This window comes from Takifugu flavidus, chromosome 4, assembly GCF_003711565.1.
Source record: "Takifugu flavidus isolate HTHZ2018 chromosome 4, ASM371156v2, whole genome shotgun sequence".
Taxonomy (NCBI): domain Eukaryota; kingdom Metazoa; phylum Chordata; class Actinopteri; order Tetraodontiformes; family Tetraodontidae; genus Takifugu; species Takifugu flavidus.
In genome coordinates, this window is record NC_079523.1 from 8,571,979 (window position 1) to 8,590,091 (window position 18,113).

The window sequence follows — 18,113 nt, forward strand, 5'->3', positions numbered from 1 at the left end:
GAATGAACTGAGAGAATGGTTATATGGCTCTCCCACCTGCCTACATGCCGTGATTCATCACGGTCCTGTCTCTACCTCCTTTGTGATGGCCAGGTTGAGGATGGCACCAGAGAAATGCCTGAGCATGCCACATCTGGAACATAGTGCAGTGCTCACCTGGAGACCAGCCTGCCAAGCTTTTCTAGACCAAGCTGACCATTTCCTTCCAGCAGACATTCCTCTTGTCAGACTCCAATTCAGTACTCCAATGGATGAGATTGGAGTCATGCTGCTACAAGGAGGCAGGAGATTGGAGATATGTGGACTCTGCATTACCCTTTTTTTTTTTTACTACGGCTAACCTTATGTTTGTCACCTCTGAACCCTATAACACTTCAACCTTAAATAAAACATCCCTTTTGTTTTATTTTTTATATCAAATAATTTTTAAATTCCTGCGAAATATCTACCTCTTAGGTAGGTGATCGAAGGGATGCTGCTAAATGCTAACCTGAGATGTATGTAAGACTGTCAAGAGGCAGGTTTGACCCTTGAGGCCACTTGAGGACCCACACAGACACAGCAGAGGTGTGTGTTGTCTGTAAATCAACAACTTTTCTTCAGGCCTGGTGAACGTTCTTAAAAATGAAATAAAGATTGCTCATGCTAAAATAAGAGATTTGTTTTTCTAATTGGTTGGATTTGGGGTTGCGATGCCAGAAGAGTGAAACTCCTGGAGTAGCAGGACGGCTGGATGAGGCTCACTGACATCACTCAGGTTACAGTAAAGCTGCCAAATGATGGCGGCCACATCCTCTCATGACTCAGGTTCTCTTTGTTTTTCAAGTCTCTGCAGTCAAAGTCAAGCGTGAGCTCATCCCTCACATAGAGGAGGCTTGGCTTATCTCGAGTGTGTTTTATTCCCAGAGAGCTCCGCTGTCAGATGGCATATAAAATCAACCCTTTTCCTCTTTTAATGACTTGTCTTCTGTTTCAAAGTGCACTCCTCTGTTCACCAGGAAGGAAACTTATCAGAATGCTTTGACAATGCCCCCCCCCCTTCATATTTTACATTTCTGATGCAGGCTAAGACATCATTGGATGAATACCACATTAAGAAAATCAAGATCATGAACACTAAAAGGCAGAAAATTAATTTAGAAAGGTTTTGAATAGTCTCTCTTTGAATGCCATCCCAGCATTGATTGCCTCATTTGTCATTTGCACAGATGAATTATTTATGTCCTCCTTGCTGCGCCAGGGTGACTAATCAAAAGCATTTCGCTCGGTGTGGAAGCTGTGAGTAGTAATACTGGAACATTGCTCTGCTGTAGCTGCTTCAGCCGCGGAGTCGGCGGAGCGACCACGATTATCTACTGTTACTGCAGCTTCCCACTCTTGGTTTGATTTGTTTTTTATGTTACGCACATAAATAGCCACCAAGTTTAAGAAAAAGTGTGTTTGGATGGTGGGTAACGGCAACATTCAGGTTCTGGTACTGCCACCTTCTGGTCAGGAGGAGTTCTTCCAGTCCGCCGTGTTAATTGTGTAACTTCAACATTTTGTGAAGGAATATGGTGCATCTGTTTTTGAAACCAAAATCCCCTCACTGGGACTAGATACTAGTTTTGATTCCAAGTCTGCTACTTACTGAAAATAAAACCTTTTAGATTTTACTAAAATAAATGATCATTTAAAGCACTTACAGACCGTCAATGAAAATATCTGCAGTTATTCTGTAAGTCATTGATGTTGACTTTCCTCCCCTCCGGTGTCCTGTTTATTCTGATTTACTTAGTCTGGACTCACATTTGGATTCAGTGTTTGTGTTTCTCCACCGCCTGTGTCAAACCGAATAGGTTATGAGGATATGGATCGACCTCGGGGGGGTCTCATTAGTGGGTGCACCTCCATGCCAACAGGATTTAAAATGACTTCCTCCAGCTAGACAGACAGACATTAGAATTTGCCTCCTGAATGGTGCTTTTTTCAAGTTGAATTTGTTTGACAACTAATGCAAAATATGATAGATTTATACCAGGATGGGGGGGATCATATTACTGTCTTTTTTTGGTGTGGTGTCTTTTTTGTGGGTGCGCGAATCCAGATAAAAGACTTTTGTTACTATTGCACACTATTAAACAGTGGCATTTTGCTGATGACATTCATCTCTGTCCACAGCCTCTTGGAGCAACTATGTCATCATCTTTTATTGGAAACTTCAGTTTTGGTTGAAGAGAGAAGCTCTGGGCTGAAAAGTTGTGCAGCTAGAAAGCCGAACGTGTCCCAAAGCTCCCGGTTTAGTCACTTCAGTAACAACATTGGTGGATCCACCTTAATTCAATATCGACCACAGTAGAATTAAGGAGTCTAAGCTCCGAGTAAGAGAGATCAGAAGGCTGGAATAATGATCCACAAAGACGGTTTAAACAAGAAGTTTAGTAATGCCATTATATATACATGGCATGGCTTTTTCTACAGACCCCTTTAAACCTGTATCAAAACCCATAATCTAGTTTTTGGAATAATGAACCAGAATTTCTGATTCCTGATCATCCAGCCAGCCTGGTTATCGTCTCACGTCATCTTTCTTCCTTTGTTCCGGAAGTTTCTCCGGCTGTCTGAACACAAAGGAGGTGTTATTACAGGAACGCTTTCATCCCAGGCCTTGTTTTCAGAGCCCGTTCTTCTGGCTGCAAACCAGCCCACCTGTACTCACATTTATTCTGGGATGCTTCAAAGAACCGCCACTCACGTCTGTCTCTGCACACCCCCGTCTGCCCCCGGAACACCCCGGGAACGGAGGAGAGTTAGGAGTTCACATCAAAAATGACCATTTTGGAGACAGAGGAGACGATCTTAAAAGACATTCGTCACAGCGGATAATTAGGCAGACCGCTGCGCCCGGCTGAAATGGCAGCGCACATTTATATTTGCAGATAAGGTCGGACAGATGAAACTGTTTTTCAAATGTCACGAGGCAGACGAGGTTTCTTTAAAATATGCTTCCCTGATCCTCCGCATTATTGGGCACATTCTAATCAGTCAGGCAAATGTCATTTTAGTAAACAAAGTCTACGTTTGTGTTTAAGAGTCTTCCATCCCTCATAAACCGTTGAGAATGCTTCTGGCAAGGGTGGTAGTCAGGGGACTGTTTCCATGGTAACCACCAAACGGTGGCGCGGCACCGAACCAGAACGCACACGCTGATCCTCCTGCAGACCAAAGGTGTTCACCTCAATTTGGTGTGGAGTCAGGGTGATATGAAAAAGCCCCTCGCTCTGTCGACCCCCCCACACACACACACACACACACACCCTTGAGTGACAGGAAGCGTTTGTGGAATGGTGTCGTGTTTGTGTTTGGAGCCGGTATAAAAGGGTTTGGGGTCGAGTCTGAGATGGAGCGCGTGTGTCCCGTTTTGTCAACTGAAAGTTTTCTTGACTGACATGTCAGGTAACAGCTGAGCCCCCCCCCCCCCCCCCACACACACACACACACACCACACACACACACACACACACGTTCACACACAACACATTTCCACTGTTTCCATCACTTTTCAATAATAAAACTGTCATTTAGTTTATTATTCGGCGTTGAGTCGAGCTGTGACTTTTGTTCTCGCCCCAGTGGACCATAAACCTGAATAATTCACAGCAAAACATCAACAAACAAGATTAGAGACATTAATAGGACGCAGAGCGTTGCTGCTTCTCCCCTTTGTGCTTCTTATCTCAACCTTTTCAGCAGCTCTTGTCTCGTCCCCCCCCCCCCCCCCCTTCATCTAAGGCACAGTTTTCTGCAGAGATGGGCGGAGGGAGGAATCAGAGATGGGACACTAGCTATCAAAGGCGCCGCGTTCGCTGTTGACCTTAGACGGGATTTAAACGTTCCCTCCTGTCGCATGCACGGCCTGCGGGGTGGTGCAGGAAATCCAAATGAGTGTCTCTTCTGTCTAATTCACTGCCAGAAGCAATCACTGTGAGGTGCCGAGCCAGGACAGCATCTGGCCCAGGGCTACACACACACACACACGCGCGCACACGCACACACCTTGTATCTAGGTGGACATAAAACCAATAGTTGTGAATAAATTATTCTGACAAGTTTAGGACTTTATAATAAAAGTCTTATGAATTATACTGTTGAAAGTGTGTGATCATATAGAGATATCAGAGGAAAGACACACACACACACATCCTTGTTCCCCTGTCTTTGTGAGGGCATTCATAGACATAATCCATTTCCCAACCCCATACACTAACCATTCCTATCCCAACTAACCCATTAACCCCAGCTCTAACCTCAATCCTAAAACCATGTCTGAACCCAAAATAGTCCTTTTAAGTTGTGAGGAGCAGCCAAATTGTCCTCACTTACCAAAAAAGAATGACTGTTTTGGTGCTTACTACATAGCAAATACACACACACACACATGCAGCAGAGAGCATGCGTGTGTGTACGTGTGTGTGTGTGTGTGTGAATCTGCGGGAAAACTGCATGTACATCTTTCACAAATGATGGATGATTACAGAAGGACGTTTCGTAATTAAACTGATTGTTAGCGAACATTCAAGCACTCATCAAGACTGAAATACAGTTAAAAAGGAAACGCTGACAAATCTAGTGGAGGCTGATCTTCAGGATTGGATTGGAATGACATGCCTGCTTTTAATCTGGATGTGTAATCTGGACTAACGTCATTAAACACAGCGGGTTTATTGGTAATGCCACCATATGGCTGGGAGTCAGCATCAGAGTGTGGCACACGCTGAGCTCTGGTTCTTGGGATTAAACCATTTACACATCAAATCATGTTTCAGAGGCCAGAGCACCGTCACCTGCTGGCTGCCTGTCCTCAGATTAGGTCAAAAATGTGCCCTGCCCACCTGTGTCCTGTCTCCTGGGGGTCCTGATGCAGACTCAGCAGAACCTGTGTCGCTCTCATTTGTCAGCTGCTCTGATCCAACGAGAATTAATCCTGTTTAACTGAAGTACCTGTTGGAAAATGTGGACGTCTGTCGCTCCTGGTGATCTCTTTCCTCACGTCTCAGCAACTCTGAGACAAGAGATGAGACAAGATGGTTTCAACGGCACTTGTGTTAACCAAGTGCGACCACGCAGTCTCCTAGAAGCCTATAGCAGTCCTCTTGCAGGCTGTTTCTATGCGTCAGGCTGTTTCTAGTCCGCCAGTGTTGGTAATGTTCCTCCACTCCTCAGAGGTGTCGTTATTGCTGCTATGAACGCGATCGTGTTCGTTGAGAACCCGAATCAAAACTTTAAAATTTAAAATTGTTCATTCTCGGTTTGTCCACATTTTCTTTCCCTCCAGCATCATAATTCCTAACTCCCCCCCCCCCCCCCCCCCCCGCGAGGGACGAGCTGGACATTTCCATTCACATACTCACACACTCGTTGAACATGCAGATTGGGGCAGCTCCCAAACTCCTGCAGCGGGGAGCCTATTACACTAATTTAGACTGCACACATTTACAATTACAATAAGTTTGGGCCAATAAATAAAAGGCATGATATCTCATCAGCACGGTCCTCTCCAAACACATTTGCATAACTGCTTTGCCCTTTTTGCTCTGAAGTGTATGCAAAACAGTCCAACCACTGAAGCGCATTCACAGTCCAAACAGGTTTTTAGTCTGAAAAATGATTCTCTGATTACTTCAATTACATTTGTGGATGATTCAGCAATATTGGTTTAATTACAATAATCAGAGGTCTGCTGACAGGCTGGTGCCAACTCAGCGCTGTTGTGGTTTCCCTTTAATTGCTTTGCCATTTTAATGCTTGTAATCTATCACTCTGTGTGTGTGTGTGTGTGTGTGTGTGTGTGTGTGTGTGTGTGTGTGTGTGTGTGTGTGGTGTGTGTGTGTTTATATTTCTATAAATGTGGGCCCCAACATTCAGGTTGACCAGAAACTCCCTCGAAACCCCAAATCCTTTTCTCAGGGAGAGGATTGGGCTGTACTGGGAGGGTGGCTCCTGCTGGTGGGGGTAGAGAAGATGGGCAGAAGAGGGAGGAACATAAAGAGAACAATTCCTGTAATTGTTTTAAAGACCCAAAAACTGAGGTGGGTGAGTGGGGGCAAAGGTCAGCCTTTCAGCTCTGAAGACAGAGTGACTAAGAGAGAGAGAGAGAGAGAGAGGTGACTTATCTGTACATGCAATGTATATATATATATATAATATATATATATATATATATATATATATACACACACACACACACACACACACACACACACACACACACACACATATGTAATGTACATAAATCTGCTGCCTCTGCAGAACACTCTGGTACACTCAGAGTGTCGTGAAAGTCTTTGTGCCGGTCCGTTCTTCTGTCCTTTAGCGTCTCTGCTCCACGCTTGAATGTCTTTCAATTTATTCCCTGTGATAAGTCTCCTCGCTCTCCCCGATAAACGATGAAATGTAATAAACCAGCACACAACTCCAGTAGTTCTGTCCCTCTCAGGCTGTCTGAGCACGCTGGATTTATCTTCCTCTCTGCTGCTCTTTCGTGTGTTCCCACAACTTTATCTTGTCGTACGAAAATGAGCGATTAAATACAGTAATTCCCTGCTGCTGGGAAGAGTGTTGGGAGGAGTTGTCAGGAGGACTCCTGTAAAGGCATTTTTATTCTACATCTCCTTGTGATGCTAGCAATACACTCTCTGAGATGTAGATGAATCAGGGCTCGCTGTTGCACAGCTCTCCATCTTTTGTCCCTGCAAATCTGCAGAAACTCAGCCAGGTGTTATTCAGCATGGACAGAATGCCTGTAGATTCATCTAATAGGATAATAGCTTTGTAATGCTAAGCTAATGAAGCAGGTCTCATATTCATAGAAAGTTGCTGCTCGAAACTTTGGCTTAAACTGAGTCAGTGTTTTATAACTTAAATGCAGAATCGTTATTTGTCCGTGCATCTCCGCTATCTTTTGCTCAGAACCTGATTCAGAGACAAACATGAGGGTGCTGCAGTGACAGCAAGTATCCAGCAGGGAGCAGAAGTGAGGTCCCTGGTAAATGAGGCAAGAAGCAAAATGAGCCTTGTTGGAGGGGAAAAATGAGAAGCTGTGGAGGAATGTCATTTATTCCATTTCCCCCCTCCATATTTCACATCCTGCTGGGTTCATGATCACACCAGCCAACCCCCCTCCCTCTGGCTTAAATTCCCCCAGAGTCCCGAACAGCCTTTATTTATCTCATCAAGACACCTGGCACCCCATTCCGCACAAACCTTGCTGACTGTTTTCTACAAGTGGAGAGGCAGTTAAATTGTCCATTATTGCCAGACCATCAGGGATGAAGGAAGAACGTGACTGCGGGGCATCAGAGTGGAACCTGGGGAGGACTTTTGCTGGCTGCTGTGCAGAGTCTGACAGCAGATAATAGGTGTTTTTCTTCAAGACTCATCTGAGCTCTTATAGGACGGCTAATAGGAAGGAGAGAGGACTCGGGCTGTCTAACGTTGTGTTGCAGCACCAAAGACCCGTTTGTTGCAGTTCTGAACGCATCGATTTAAGACAACGGCCTGATGTTTTGAGGATGCTCGACTCCCCTGATGGTGCTGTTCTTCTTTTAGCCGCTAACAGCTGCTGATGGCTTTAAATTGGGGAACAGTGGATTTATTAGCATGCTTTTAGCGTCGCTAACAAGAGCCAGTGCAAAAAAGTAAAGAAGAAGGGTACAATCGCACTCTTTACAAACAGTCATTTGTTCATTTTGGAAACAACATTTTAGCTAAAGGAAGAAAAGGAGTGAAGGAAACTCTAAAGTTGCATCAGTAGCTTCAGTTGTGTTTTTGGTTCTGTTACTTTCAGCAATGGCTGAAGAAGACAGACAAAAGTCTCTTCTTCTAATTACTGAAATAGTAATGTGATGTAGCGTGTCAGCACGCATAACAACACCGTGGCCCGTTCCCTCTATTTCACCAGGCTGTAAGAGAAACATCTGAGCACCAAGAACGATGGCATCCAGACTCAGAAACACGTGTGTAGTAACATCTTTATTACACAACTTTCATCCCCTTCCTTCCAGCGGTTAGATTGTAAACCAACTGCTGCTTTTTTAAACAGACGGAGTCGGAGAGGACTCACGTGCGGGGTCAGTTGAGCGTCTGCTCCCTGCTATTCTCTGTTTACACCATCAATCATCACTGACCCTGGCCGTGCCGTCTCTGCCTGTGACTCAAGCTCACCGTTGTGCAGTAATCTCCTGCATCCTGATCATTCTCCCAGGTTATTCACGCTCGGCAGCCTTTTCATAAACATAAAGTGATTCCATTAGCGACCAAACTCTCTGGTTAGAGCCGTTCTGAGTGAGTCGTGCTGCTGTGAGCAAGCTGTGTTCTGTACGAATAAAAATATTATTAGTGTGGAGAGCTCCGTGGTCACTGCTGATGTTGCCTAACCTGCTAATTAACCTGCAAGTGAATATTTGAAAGAAAAAAACCGCAAAACTTTTCGATCCTCTTTGATTCGCCTGAAACCTCCAGACTCAAACCGTCGTAAACTTGCCGTTTTGTTTGTTCCTGAACACTTTGAAAGAAGAGCAGAAGCTCAGCACTCGCGCATGTGAAGGCCGAGACACGTTGTCTCTCCTGGAATAAATAAACATCCCTAATGTTTGCAGGGTGCTGTAGAAATGCCTCTCAGAAATGCTTCAAGTCTGATGGATCACAATCCTTCCCTTCATCACACATCAGTGAGGAAAACATGCCGGTTATGGTTATTTATTCTTTGCATATTGCATTATGTGTTAGTGTGTTTAAAAGCGATATTATTGGTAATTAAATATGACGTACATCATCAAAGATTTGTTCTCTGCCTCTGATGATTTTAATGATGATTTTAATTTGTTAATAGATCAGCCACAGCGGACCTTTAAGGGTGTAGCACTCCTGTTCCTGACAGCAGACTCGCTTTCAATTCTCTTATATGCTTTCTCACCACTAGATGTCGCCGAATTTCACACGATCACAGCTGAAGAGGGGAAATCAAATGGACAAATGGAGTTTTGTAACAAAGGGTGATCACTTACATTAAACATGGAACTGGAACCTTTGTGACGTCAACGTTCTGTCGAAAATAAAGTTTTCTGTGAGTTTTCTCCCGTTCGCCTATGTCTGAGAAGCGTCTTAACCTTTGAGGGTGCGATGGAATTTAGTCTCCTGGAGTGGGTATTGTCACCCCCCCCCCCCCCCCCCCCCCCCCCCTCCCCGGGCCTCTGATAAGCCCTGTATAAATGGCTGAACGAGGCATTTTATCACTTGGCTATTAAAAAATGGAAAGTGTTCTACTGTGCGCAGGATTAGTCGATATTCAATTAACGCAGGCAGACGGCCATGGTGACTGTTTATCAATACCTCTTTGTAGCTGCGCACCATCCACACACTTAATTAAACTTCCCGTTAATGGTAGCAAACGAGTGCACAAACAAACGCGCGGCCTGGGTCGGGCGATCAAAAACCTGACCGCCCCAAAGCGGAGGTTGGTACGAGCGGGGTTATTTAAAGGGTCGAGCCGTCCCAGAACATCTATTTTGTGGCTAAAGGAGGATTTTCTCACAGGTGTTTGTGTGCCTTGAATGCATCCTCAGCCTGTGGGCCACGACTGACCTCATCAGGGGGGTGGCCAGCTGTTTTCTGACAGCAGGACCACGTTCAGAGGGACTCGCAGCACAGACACGGCTCTCCTCTGTGCCTCAGGCCATGTTACAGTTGTTCTATCAGCTGTAAATCGGGGATGACACTAATCTGGGCCACCGAAGTGACCGTCTAGACCCCGATAATGATCTGTCAACACGTGATGCGAGCAGATACGTCGCGTCTGCTGGACTCTGCGGACTGGAATAACAGTCGCCGTGAGTTTCACAGGCAGGAGGGAGAAACATCAAACTCCACGTTGTCTGAACTGAAGTGTGATTTGATGAGCTGCTGCGATATTTCATCAAACACTCAGTGGATTTCCTTTGAATTTTACATTCAGGTGGCTCAGAAAATGAAAGTGAAATTCTAATTAGCATCTTGTAGACTTTCACACTAATTCTCCTCCTCTGACTAACGAAGCTGCTTTAGACTGGTAATGAGGACGCTCTGCCGATCTCTTAAAAATGAGGTTAGGGAGGTCAATATCTAGGCAGACAGTCGTAGAGCGGCTGAATACTGTATGCAGACACACAGTCTGATCATAAATATGCTAACTTTGCTCAGGATTGTGTTTGTGCAGCATCTCTAGGTTTGCACGTCCTGCTGTGTTATAATAATCCTAAGTGCTCATATCAGGAGTAACCACGCGGTGAAACATCCCCACCGTCCACGCCGGCTTCCATTTGAAAATGGCCTGATGAGCCTGTGAAGCTAATCGTTCCAGCCGCACTGTCACGGCAGCGCCGTTAAAGTAGCCTCTGCGAGCCCGAACAATGTAGGAAAAAAAGTTGTGTTGCTGAGACGGCCGGTGCGTCAGAGCCAACCTGCTGCGCCACCATCAAGTTCTGCATCCTCTCATTAGTATTGCACGCTCAGAAGTCCATCACCGTTGTTCATCTCTCTCTGCCGCCGTGTGAATACCAATGAGCTGCTATCGCTCATCTCCCGCGGCATCTTTCCTGCACCATCTCTCTCTCTGTTCTTTACTTTCTTGGGTTTAAGATGAGATTTGCCGACATTTGTGTGTGAACTTTAGCTGCAGTGGACAGTTTGTGTGTTGGACCCACAGACAGGCTGCACTTTAACCCACCCAGCAGTAAAACTTTCCCCGTGTTCTCGCCGCAGCCCTATTGTCATTCTCCGGGAATCTCCTTTTGTATCGGGCCTGTTAGAGCGCCGTCCTCTCTAAAGTTTGCTCTCGGAGTTGAAATGTTTTCCCCTCGGGTGCCTTGAGCCAGCCCCCTTTCCGCCGATGTGGGGGTGCGCGTTCCCAGGACAAAGAGATGAATATATAATGGAATGAAAAAAGAGGGGGTGGGAGAGACAAAGAGAGAGCGGGGTGACTGTGTGTGTGCGTGTGTGTCTGAGTGTGTGAGAGAGAGTGAGGAAGGGAATGTGGGAGCAGAGGGGAGCTGCTCTTATCCTGCTGCCATACTCTGAGAGGCGGAGGACAACTGAACTGGTGTGTTTCCTCTATTTTCTGAGATGACTACTAACTCACACACTCTGCGTGGGGGATCAGAACACTCCGGAGTTAGAGAGTTACTGACGAGTAGCTCTGTCGTCCCCCCCCCCACACACACACACACACTTTCTCTCCCCTGGTCCTTCAAACACATGGTACAATCCATTTAAAAGGCTGCATGTCATCCCAGTGTGTGCTGGGTCCTCTCTGAAAGCAGCTGCTCGCAGCACATTCTCCACGGCGGGAGCGCTCACTCTCTCCTCTGCCTGCGGAGCTTCATCTTCTCTTTATTCCGCTCCTCCTCTGTTCCCCGCTCCCACTTTCTTTTCCTCCCGCCACTCGCAAGCTGGGGTCACCCCAGCGGAGGACAGACGGAGGGGCTGGCTCAGACTTTCTTTTTCACTATAACGTGCACGTGTGCGAAGTGAACTGTGGGGGACGGAGCACAGGTGGAGGATGAGGAGAAGATAAAAAAGAGGAAGAAGGGACGGTTCTGGCTTCACCCCACTTGACATCATGCTGCTCTGTGTGGGTTTGGTCCTCAGGGGAAAATCCTTAAAATGATGGAAGACAACAAACACTTGGCACACAGGATCGATGGGGCCATCCAGTCTGCCAGCCAGGAAGTGACCAACCTCCGCTCCGAGCTCTCCGCCACCAGCCGCCGACTGGCCGAGCTGGGCGCCAGCAGCCCCCCCGGCTTGGAAAACCACCACCAGTACAACCACCAGGATGACAGCCTCCACTACCGGGGTGAGTGTCACGGCACGTGTGTGATTGTGTGAGGAGCAACGTGTGTTTTTGGGAATGTGCTTGGATGTGAAAATTCCTTCTTTGCCTCAAACTGCACACTAGACTGGAAAACAGCAGACAGAGGGGAGAACATGAGGCAGGCTGAGTGTTGTTATTAGATGGGAGGGGTTGGGGTAGAGAGCGTGGGCTTCAGTGGGCTGCGAGTTTGGTTTCCCAGGCAGCGGCTGAACTCCTCTGGGCTGCTTTCCCTCCAGTTCTGGTTGTTTCTCTGCTCTCTTCCCAAAGATCTGCCTTCTCTAGCGCCACGAGCCGTCTTTACTCTGGGGCAGAGACTGAAGGCTTCATGCTGTCACATGAGACACATCCGCTAAAAGTTTTGGCTCCCGATCCTGAAATTGCAGAACCCATGAAAAGTTTCAGCTATAAATGCTGTTTATTATTCGATTGTTGAATGCTGAGGGTTTTATATGCTTTAATGTTGGCCTCTGGCTTATGTCTTACTCAGAACGAGTGCATTAATGATGGGGTTCACTTTTCCAATGAATGGAACAGAAATGTAAAGAGGAACGTTCCTGGATTCCAGCTGGACTGCTTCTGGGACACCAGACATCACAGTTAACGCTCCGCTGGATTTATTGGCCAAAGGAGATAATAGTTGGGCATAAATCTCTTAGATAATCCACGTGTGTTTAGCTGGACATGCACCAATCGGCCAGGAAGTTGGTTTTTATTACCTTTAAGGACACATCCGGTGTTTAGTACATGTTGATCCACAAAATCTGCTTCATACCTCATTCGTACATGCAGCTTATCACATTTGTCAGTTCCATTGGCATTTTTCTGGTACTGCAATCCGGTCTTGGTAATAGCGACTAGCTTATTTCCTTGTAAAATGGTAATTTGCCTTAGCTGTGGTAGATAACGGAACCCCTCTGTTCACCCACTAAAGCTCCTGCTCATGCTGGCAACACGGTGGCATCTGTCCGCTAACCACAACTCATCGCAACAAGTTGAGACATCGCTGTATGCAACTTTCCTCTGTGTCATATCAGAAGGTTTATTTGGCCCTATTGATTATTTATTTATTTCTTCTATATTTACTATCTATATGTAATCAAGAACACACTCTGACACTTGGCCCCCAGTATTAACCGACTGTGTTTGAGATTGACATCGTGCCCCACTTTGTCCCTATCATATACTGTATGTATCCACTGCAGCAGATGGGTTCTCCCGTTGACTGCTGGGAAATGTAGTTTTAACTTTTTAACTTCTCTTTGTTTCCTAAATGGCGACTGCACAGCCTGCAGATGCTGCGCCGGTTTCAGATGCGATGAACAGTTCTCTGAGGTTTTTCTGAGGGGTGCACATGGAAGCACAGCAATTTAGATTTTGTGGAAGACGATGTCGCTTGCATTTTTGCAAACATGATAAAGTGTGAAGCAGGGTTGACAGGCATGGTTAATTTATCTCTGAGATTGGACAGAAAGCTTCCGTGCTTGTTTAATGTAACAAAATCTGTAAATCTGTGTGACTCAAATCCCCCCCCCCCCCTTTTTTTAATGCAATCTTCTGTGTTTTGGCTTCCAGGAAGAAACTAAAAAACAATCCAGGAATTCCATCTTGAGCAATAGATGACTGTTTTTGAAAAGCTTATCATTTTTTCCAAACAAATAAAGACAATCTCACTAATCATCCCATCAATGCCTTGAATTCAGTCATCTTTTACAGATTTGCCAAAGTGTTGCTGTGTTGTTGGAATGTTAAGTCCAACGGTAATTGTTGGAATATTACAGCCCCGCTGAGAATTCTGGGGTCCGCACGTCTGATTCGGCAGCAGCAGCGTGAACAGGCAGCTTTACGTTCCCACATTCCTGAATGTCAGAGTGGTGATGTCACACTTCCTGTTCCCACAGCACTGGCTGACTGATCCAGCTAACCACCGCCTGACCGTCCCCAGTGACCCGAGTCTTCACAAGCCCTTTTACTTATTCTTATTATTATTTCAAACCTGACAAAGATTGCCAGGGTTAGATGATTTAGGCGAGGCCTCTTACACCAATCGCCCGGTGTGAGCCTGTGCAATTTGCTGTGTGATGAGCCAGCATCCAGAGGCTTAAGGAGATTAAATGTTCTTTAGGTGTGTATCCAGTCCAAAACTGGGCTGTTTGTTAGTCCATTTGTTGCCCCGCAGCGTGCCGGACCGCACGGCCACAGAGACCAGGCTTTTAACATGCACGCAGTCACTTCCTGTAAATGTATTAAACTTCTGTTAAGTTGCCAGATTGGAATCTTTGCCAGTTACACCTGACAGACGTCCACCAAGGTTAGAAATACTCCACTTCAAATCACCTGAAAACAATTTCTGTCCTCAAGCTTTGGCTTCATCCTGATTTATGGAGTGTTCTTAACGCATATTTTGTTTTACAAAGGATAATTTTTCCTCTGACCCGGCCTTTAATTCAATCCAGTGGCAGTAATTTATTCATTGCCAGGGTGAAGACGCCAGTTTTATTACAGGCCCCATCTAATCCATCACACCGATGCCGAGACCTTGTTTAACATTCCTAAATGACAGTGACCAATCGACTGCCCTGCTGCCAGATGTAACGTCTGTCAGACCTCGAAGGAAGCGAACATTAACTTTAGAGACGAGGCTCAGGAAAGCAAACGTGTGATTCAAGCTGGGGAGTTGACTTTAGGTTTTACATTAATCTCCCAGATTATCTGTCTTGGCCTGACACTTTAAAGTCAGCCATAATTAAACTAGATTTTGGTAGGGAACCTTTGGTTAAAAACACAAGGATGGAATATAGATGCATCATGTTTGCTGTCGTGTGGGTTTATATTGGTGAATCTAGTTGTTGCTGTTATTTCATCCCATAGACACGAGTGCAGCTCTCTTTCTGTCAGTTCATCCTTTATTTGAGCAGATTATTCTCGATGGCCGGGCCAGCGGCACCACAGCGACAGCACATCAGTTAAACATTAGCTCCATTCAAAAACACTCTTCACACACGACCCAGGCTGCCAGGTTTTTCCAGGCCTTTGAACTTGGAACAAGGTTATTGCTTTTAAAGTGGAAGCTCAGGTTGTAATTTATTCCAACCATTAGGTGGAGAAAAACCCAAAAGCCTTATTTCCAGTTCAGCTTGTGCTGGAGGACCAGCAAATGGACATTTCCACCATAAAAGAAGACAAGTGAGTAGAAAACACTCGAAAGGATGCACAATCCAACATATCTAAGACGGCTAAAAGGCTAAAGGGCTAAAGGGCTAAAGGGCTTTGTCTTCTGATTCCAAACAGGCTTCATCTCATCAAAACCATAATGTATGTGGCCTGTAAAACATCGCGGGTATCAGATCTAATCACTGTAACCAAGTCTTGAGCTAGTTTGTTTGAAGAGGTTCATTTTTTTTGTTGGCAGATGTCTCCTAGCAGGATGTAGCAGCTCAGAGGAAAGGAAATGCTCTGGTACCCTTATGCCCGACTTGTGTGTGTTCACTACTGGTGTGTGTAAAGTTAGTGCAGAGGTCATAATCCCTATCGATAATGTCTGTCCAGCGGTGTGGCAGCAACAGTTTAGCTTGTCTTTCTGATGCATCAGCGCTTTTACAGCATATTTACTATCAGGGTTGTCCTCCTCAAAATCCTCCTTGTGAAACGTCAGGTATCTCCCGAAGAGCTCTGCTGCAGAGTCATTCTCGGGAAGAATCCTCTCCCCATCTGGCCTGAGTTTTTCAGAGGCCCCCGACTCGCTCATGACTTCACTGTACACGTGAACGAAGCTGGGAACAGAACACCCAACTACAGCAGCGGGGCCCCACCCACCCCCCTCTCTAGAGACCTCCCACCTTCCTGTTCACGTGAAAGTATGCGGTGCTGTCTAACCTTTCCCCTGTATCTATCAAGACTAGGATACCCCCTGTCCCCCCCTGCCCCCCCTTCCCCCCAGCCTGATATTAATGCTGCATGACAGCAGAAACAGCAGCAGAGTGGCAGCGCCCCGCACTCACATTTTACCCCTCTCTTCTCCTCTGGAGCTCCTCCTGCAAAGAACTGATCACCACATCCTGAAAGGATGACGTAGCTGCTGGTAGCTGCTAGGCATTTTTGTATTTAATGTTTTTCCATTTTAACTTAAGTGTGGCTGCACTCATTAGCTGATTAAAACACATGAAAAAAAAAATCCTTCCAGCCACGCAGAAGGCCTCTGTTCTTCAGTTCTTTGCGATGACAATAAATAATTAAGGAGTCTGGTCATTTGTTTTATAGTGTAATGTAATCTCAGGTAATAACCTGACAGAGCTGCAGAGGCCTCTCCTGAACGTGTCTGCTCGGTCTCACGTCCTCGCGGGGGCTGCAGAATGTTGCCTGTGTTGCTTCAGTCTCTAAAGTGTTTCCACGTTTACAGTTCACCAGGAAGTTCGCCGCTCTGTTTGCATTTGTCAAGGGTCATGTTTGACGACTGTTTCTTCAGATCGACCAACATCAACACCGCCTCAAGTGGACAAAGACCACCTGCTGGGATGGCTCTCCTCGTATTAGTGGAAACATGCCAGTACATACCAGTGCAATAACTGGCGTACTGGCCGGCTCTCTGTACCAGCAGGGGGTAGTATACATGATTCTGTGAAGACCTTATCAAAGGACATACAGGAACATCAGTCCTACACACACCGCCATGGAAACAGGAGCCAACTAATGGCTACAGTTCCAGCCCGCACCTGATGTGAACGTTTCTTTGAAAATGTATCTGTAGATGCTGAAGTGCACTCAGCTGGATGAGAGAAAGGGTCAGCAAAGAGCCTTTTCAGGTGGTCTGACCCTGGAGCAGAAAGGGAGCTGCAGGAGGCGATCTGCTCTCTCGTTGTCGGATTTACCTGAACGAAGCTTCACCAGACGAGTCAGTAAAAGCCCACTCCAGCAGCCTTGGCTTCACTTTGACGGTAATCACTGAATTCTCTGAGAATATTACTCATATGCAGCAGGCTGACACATCTGCACAGCCCCGTTCCTGTAGATGGTTGTTTCCTCTTTGTCTTTTCAATGAAGACGGCTATTAACTATGAAATTCCTGCCTGGAGGTCACAGCTCAGGTTAAGAGCTTATTATGAGACTGGCCTTTTCTGGGAAGTTAGCAGAGAGTTTGATTAATGAGGATGCTCTTCATCACCATCGCTTCCTCATTTCCCCCCTCATTTCCTTCACAGCGACCCTTCATCATAACTTTGGAGCAAAGTACTCAGTTGTTTCCTTTATTTGGAGAGGAAATGGCCTGCAGAGAGTCAGCACATGACAACACTCCATGTCTCTAGTGAGCTCTGAGCACCTTATGTAAGGATGTTATGGATCGGGTTTTATTTTGGGATTTATGAGGTGAAGTTATGCAGGTTCTCTCATGACGCCCTCAAACTGCAGACATTGAAGTGGTTGAGGGTTGACTCCTGTTAAAGGCAACGCGCTGGGGTGGCGAGTGAAAAAGATTCACTGTGTAACCGCGATGGGACATAAAATAATCCCAGTAGGAGGCTGCTGGAATTATTTGAAGGCATGTGGGATGTGCCTCGGACACTGTCTGGCTGTTTCAGAGCCTGTTTCGCTGCAGGATGGAGGAGATAACGATCAGCTCGCTCCTCACCTTTTCCTGAAATCAGACGAGCCTTCGTCAAAGAAGTAACAAAGAGACAGATTGGGATTCCGTACCTTTGCTGAATGGTTCTCAATGTTCTGAGTTCCTTCTGCTGTAACGCTTCACTGCTTTTGCAGCAGAGATGTGTTACTGCGATGGGAGGTCCTGTTGGCTGCAGCTAAAACATGCTCCCAGAGGAAAATTGAGAAGGAATGAAGGAAAACGTGTCTTGAGGATGTGCAGAGCGACTCAGTGCATCCAGAGGATGCAAAACATGACGTCGGAAGCAGAGGATAAGGATAAGCAGAAGGCTACAGCGCCTTGGCAAACCATCTGGGTCACGCCTGACTCACCCAGGACTAATGGGTCGGACAGTCCTGGACACCAGGAAGCTCTGGAAAATTCCTTTTGTTGTTTGGGATGTGCCAGAGGTCAGACGTTCACGTCCACATCAGATAGAAATTCAAGCCTGAGACAGAACATGCACATGCAGAACACCAGAACATTAAGTGGTATTCAATCAAAACTCTTCCACAAAGTTCCTCCTCAGAAGTTAACGACAGTCGGAATAACCCCCCTCCCCAACAAACCCTTTCCTGGTTGTTGCAGCAG

The 18,113-nt window shown here is 46.1% G+C and overlaps 1 protein-coding gene across 4 annotated transcripts in view; it reads left to right on the top strand.

Moving 5' to 3' along the window:
- kaznb (kazrin, periplakin interacting protein b) overlaps nt 1-18,113 on the top strand; it is a 66,695-nt gene that overhangs the window by 13,882 nt on the left and 34,700 nt on the right. For all 4 annotated transcript variants that reach the window (XM_057030026.1, XM_057030025.1, XM_057030024.1 and 1 more), the window contains exon 4: nt 11,662-11,869. In XM_057030026.1, coding sequence (XP_056886006.1) covers nt 11,662-11,869 — 208 coding nt within the window. The remainder of the gene's footprint in view (nt 1-11,661; nt 11,870-18,113) is intronic.